Source organism: Heterocephalus glaber, unplaced genomic scaffold (genome assembly GCF_053883595.1).
Source record: "Heterocephalus glaber isolate CG9 unplaced genomic scaffold, H.glaber_assembly_v1.0 deba00001465, whole genome shotgun sequence".
In the NCBI taxonomy this organism is placed as follows: Eukaryota; Metazoa; Chordata; class Mammalia; order Rodentia; family Bathyergidae; genus Heterocephalus; species Heterocephalus glaber.
The window spans coordinates 20,330,212-20,336,016 of record NW_028258312.1 but is presented as its reverse complement, the minus strand read 5'-3'; the positions used below and the strand labels follow the sequence as shown (position 1 = coordinate 20,336,016).

The window sequence follows — 5,805 nt, the reverse complement described above, 5'->3', positions numbered from 1 at the left end:
GTGCCTTCTAAAAAGAAATATATATATATATATATATATATATATATAAAACCACTAAGTTTTATTGAAAAGTGAATTCTAGAATTTCTAAGGAGAATATAATATTAAAAATATAAACTTAATGATATTTGAACAGAGAAGAGCTCCAAATAGAGACCCTACCAATTAGAAGGGCTACGGCCCCACTGGGTGGTGGAGCATGGGAAGGTGCTCCGCAAGACCAGCAAGGGAAGTGCATGCTGCACTGCCTGTTAAACGACCTAAGAAACAGGCATGCGTCTTCCATCTCTGACATGGCTGCAAGCGCTTTACAGCTGGCACCGTGTGGGAACCCTGAAGGCAATGAAGTCATATTCAACCTCAGAGAAGAGAGAGGCTGAAGTAAAGGCTTAGAATCGGGGGTGGAAACTTGGGGACCACCTGCAGCTTCAGCAACTTTTCTGCCAAGTATCTCTCATCTCTGGTAGGAAACAGGAGGGGAGGGCGGCCCATAGGGTAGTCTGGGACCCAAGAAGACAACACTGGAAGTTAAATTATTCTTGAGGGGGAGTAGAAAGCCCTTAGTAGTCGTGTCTCTGACATCAAACCCTGGGGCAGATCTCTCACTAGTAATCAACCTGTTCCCAGTCAATAAAAAAAGCATACATTTTTATTATTCTGGTGCCCACTGAACCCAGATAGCTACTGTAGATGTGCTTTCTCTGGTTTTAACTCCTGTTTCACATTCTACTTTCAGGGCTGCCACAAGACCTGGCTCCCAGAGACAAAATTCTTTCCTTGGAGACTTGACCCCAAGTGTGGGAAACTTACCAGTTTCCCTCTGTCATTTTCTTCTGGCATTTTACTTGACTATAATATTATTTAAGCATAATTTTTTGTGTATATGTGAAGTTTACAAATGATACCATAGGACACTATAGTATAGTTACTATAGTTAAGCAAATTAACATATCTATCTCACTGCTACTTTTTTTAATGTGACAAGAGCAGCTAAAATCTACTTATCAATTAAAATCCTGAATACATTATAATTTTATTAACTATAGTTCTCATGCTGTACATTAGATCTCTAGGTTTTTTTTTTTCATCCTGTATATCTGGTACTTTGTATCCTTTGACCTACATCTATTTCTTCCACTTCTCCCTAACCCTCCCCGCCATGGTAACCACTGTTATAACCTCTCTATATTTGACTTAAAGAAAAGATTCTACATACAAATGAGATCATGCAATACATTTCTCCATGCCTGGCTTATTTCACTTAGTGGAATGTCCACCAGGTCCACGCACGTTGTGGAAAATTCCCATCAAGATTCCAATGGACTTCTTCACAGAAAGAGGAAATACAATCCTAAAATTCAAACAGAACCACAAAATCCCTGACTAACCCAAGCGATTCTGAGAAAGAAAAACAATGCTGTAAGCATCATATTTCCTGATTTAAATTGTATTAGGAAGCTATAGTAATCAAAACAGTATAGTATTGGCATGAAAATAGAAAAAACAATGGAACAGAAAAGACAGCCTGGAAATAAATCCAAACATGCACAGGCAACCAATTTTTGACGGGGGCACAAAAAGGACACATGGAAAAAAAAGACTATTTTTTAAATAAATGGTGTTGGGAAAACTAGACTTCCACATGCAAAACAGGGACCTTGGATCCTTATCTTACACTATACACAAAAATCAAGTCAAAAAGGAAAAAAGATCTAAATGTAAGACTTAGATGATAATATGCAATAAGAATTGAAAGAGAGCCTAGTAAAATATTTCAAAGTAGTGAATAAAAAATAGAGTTAAGAGGAAACATTTTACTAACAATTGTGCTACTGTCATACATACAGATGCTTCTGGTTTCTCATCCCTTAGAAAGACTGTTTTGGAGGTGGTAAGGTTTTGGAATGGAGGATACACCATCACAGCATGACATTTCTGCAAACAGAAGTATGGGGCGTGGGGCTTAATCTCTAGGCTTTTCTACTGAGTTCTTTACCCCCAGCCTATTTTTGTGTTTTTTGGAGACAAGGTCTTGTTATGTAGCCAGACTGGCCTTGAGCTCATGTTGCAGCCCAACGTGGCCTTGAACTCACCATCCTTGTGCCTCACCTCCCCAAGTGCTGAGATTCCAGGCATGTACCACTATGCCCAGCTCTGCGTTCTCCACTTGAATGGGCACACCATTTTTTCAGGTAGTATACTTCAGAGACTGAGTCATCTTTGACTGTGTGCTCTCCCTTGTTTGCTGCTTTATGATCCAATGGGTGAACAAATTCTGACAATTACACCTCAGTAAAGCTTTTCTAGTCTTACTTTCCATTCCCTCTGCTATTTAGATTTAATAACACATCATTTAGAATCCAGATTCCTAACTCCTTTCACTGTTTGCCCTCTTTTCTCTTCTATTTTGTACCCTTGCTAACAAATGAAAAATTCTGAAGTATCACTTGTGTCCTATATCTCTTCCTCGGCTCAATATTATCCAATGGTTCTCCATAATATAACATAGTACGCAGAATGTCTTAATTTGGTTTAAAGCCTCCATCCTCTAGCTCCAGCCTGCTTTCTGGGGTTATGATGACCTCTACTCATCTGTCAGTATCCCCTATCCTCCCAGGTCCAGCCAAACTGACATTTCTTAAACATTTTCAAATTCTTAAGACCTCTGCCTTTTAAAAATATCTTTATTTATTCAACATATTGTGTTGTCTCTCTGTATCATCTTCTGATTTAATATTAGAAAGCAATGCCCCAGTCCCTACCTTCTAAAGCCAAATCTCAAGAACTGGACATCTGTGACTCTAGTGATTATGAGATTCACCCAGAACTGATACTTTTATGTAAATCTTTTGAAGGCTGGGGTCAGACTCTATTCATCTTCAACACAGATTAATAAATCTACCTCATCCTTTTTTTGAACTACGTGCTGGTCTTTAGAGTTAGGAAATATATTTCTTCTGTTGTCCCCTTCTCCTCCTATCCCTCTGCTCATCAATAAAATAAGAAAAAAAAAGTTTCTTTAAAATTGGCACATAATGACAGTTGTTGCTGTATAAGTGATAGTCCTAAATAGAATTCACCATACAATTGATGCTTAATAAGTATTGTTGAAATGTAACACACAAGCTGGGTGTGGCGGCACACGTCTGTTACCCAGTCCTCGGGAAGCTGAGGCAGGAGGATCTCTGAGAGTTCGAGGCCACAGTGAGCTTCGAACCTGGGCTACGTAGTGAGTTCAAGGCCGGCTTGTACTACAAAGTGAGACCCTGTCTCAAAAAATAAATAAATAAAATGTAGCACACAGAAGCAGAGAAATTTGCTATTGGTTTTTGTACACTTTTGATGATGATTCTTACTTTGAAAGTAAAGAGGAAAACAAGATTGTGGAAGATAAAATGCAAATTTACATAGTTCAGTGCTACTGGAATTCTGAATACATGGATGAATTATGTATGAACATTTATATCCACAGAATAGTTTTCGAACTCAACCTTGCACTTGTGAGGCAGGCATGGTGCCACTGAGCTAAATCCCCAGCTCCACAGAGTAGTTTTAAAAAATTACTCTGTAAGACTTTAAAAGCATAAACCTTTGCTTGTAACCACTAGAAGGAGGCCAGAGGCCAGTGGTAAAGTAGCTATTATAGATTACCCGAATCATTTAATGATTTGGAATTGCAGTAAGCTTTGGGGGGAGCCACTACGTTTACAATACTAAGTGACATAGCTAAATGTTTGTGTCCCCTACCCCCACTACTAAATTCATATGATGAGATCCAATCCCCAGTGAGATGGTATTTGGACATGGGGACTCTGGGAGGTGCTTAGGTTATGAGGGAGAAACTTCATGTGCTCCACTAGTGCATTAGGAGAGAGTCCCCAGAGAGTTGTCTGTCCCTTCCGCCCTGTGAAGCTGTACTGAAATACTGTGATCTTGGTTTAGAAAGCAGACCATCACTAGATAATGAGTCTGCTTGCACCCTGATGTTCCCAGCCTCCAAAACTGTGAGAAATAAATTTCTGTTGCTAATAAGCCACCCAAGCAGCTGGGTGTGGTGGCGCACGCCTGTGATCCGAGCACTTGGGAGGGTGAGGTTGGAGGAGTACTGTTGAGTTCAAGGCCAGCCTGGGCTCCATGGTGAGTTTGAGGCTAGCCTGAACTACATAGCAAGACCCTGTCTCAAAAAAACAGAAAAAAAAAAGCCACCCACCCAAGCAATCTATAGTATTCCATCACACTGAATAACAGCGTCTCCCAATCAACAAACAGGATGCTCACGTAGGTTTCTCTAATGCCGCTTTATTTTTCTCTCCATAGAGGATTTGCACCCAATGTAGTAGATTCATTACTCATTAATCAATCTGTTTATAGTTATACTCTTTGGGATAATTGTGGATTTGTATGCAATTGTAAGAAACTACAGAGCAATCTAGTGTTCTGTTCATCTTTTCCCCCAATGGTAACATCTTGTATAGTTACAGTGCAGTGACAATCAAGATATTGATAATGTTATTCAAGACCCAAGACATTTCATCACCAGAAAGAGCCCTCTTGTTGCCATTTGATAATCACATTCCTTCCTCTTCCACCCCTTCTTAATCTTTGGCAACCACTACTTTGTTCTCCATTCCTATAATTTTGTCAGTTCAAAAATACACTATCAATGGAAGCCTATAATATGTCATCTTTTCATTTAGTTTAATTCTCTGGAGATTTACGTGGGTTGCTCTGTGTATCAATAGTTTGTTCCTTTTTATTGCTGAGTATTATTCCATGCTATGGATATACCACAATCTGTTTAACCATTCTCCTGCTAAGGGATGTCTGGCTTTTTTCCTAGTGTTTCGAACATTAGGCTAAAGCTGCTCTAAACATCATGTACAGATTTTTGTGTGAGCATAAGCCTTCACTTCTCTGGAAAACTGCATGTTTTAAAGAAACTGGCACATGGTTTCCAGAGTGACTGTGTCATTTTATATTTCCTCCAGCAATTTATGAGAATCAAGTTTCTCTGTATCTTTTCCAGTAATAAGTCTGGAAATTGGGCAGACTGATTCTCTCTCCCCAAAAACTGTTTTAGGAATGTAATTCCTTTCACTTTCCCTTTAAATTTAAGAATAATCTTGTCTGTTCTTTCTGCACTGTGAAGGATTAAGCTCACCCAGTCCTGGGTTGTGTCTGGTAAGGGTGTCTTTATTTTTTAATTTATTTTTATTTTTTTTTGGTACTGGGGATTGAACTTGGGACCTTGTGCTTTTGAGTCAAGCAGTGGCACCACTGAGCTAAATCCCCGGCCCCAAGGGTGTCTTTATTAACCCGCAGCTCCAGGTTATGCTGGGTAGTTTATACTAACAATGTGATTTAGGGTGGCAGCTTTGCATCATGTAGTAGTCCTTTGACCTCTGGAGGCTCTAGGGACTAAATCCTGCCACACAGATGCCAGTTGTGTCAATGAAACTGAGACTCAATGAAAATTCTGGAGAGAAAGCTTTTGGTGAGCCCTCCTGGTTTGCAATACTCAACATGTATTCTCACACTGTTTCTGAGCAGACTGTGCTGTCCATGACTTGACTGAAGGGCACAGAGGGAAAGTCTGGCTTGGACATCCCGGACCTGCACTGTGTGCTATTTCTTGGCTGATTTTATTCTGTGCCCTTCTGGCCCAATAAAGCTGTAGCTGTGAATACAACAGCTGTCAGTCCTGTGAGTCTTTGTGATGAATTATCAAGACGGGGTGGGCTGGTGGATCCAAACTTGTAGATGGCATCCGAAGTGAGAGTGGGGACTTGAGAATTATACACCTGA

At 39.9% G+C, this 5,805-nt stretch overlaps 1 protein-coding gene across 9 annotated transcripts in view; it reads right to left on the bottom strand.

The window, feature by feature from the left end:
• The window catches only part of Arb2a (ARB2 cotranscriptional regulator A), a 437,422-nt gene that overhangs the window by 26,926 nt on the left and 404,691 nt on the right, over positions 1–5,805 (bottom strand). Inside the window, exon 11 of one of the 9 annotated variants that reach the window (XM_013071105.3) lies at positions 4,280–5,801. The exons of the other annotated variants lie outside the window; for them this stretch is intronic. Within the exon in view, the coding sequence (XP_012926559.1) occupies positions 5,794–5,801 (8 nt within the window). The 3' untranslated portion in view covers positions 4,280–5,793. Of the gene's footprint in view, positions 1–4,279; positions 5,802–5,805 lie in introns of those variants that run through there. 9 annotated transcript variants of the gene reach the window in all.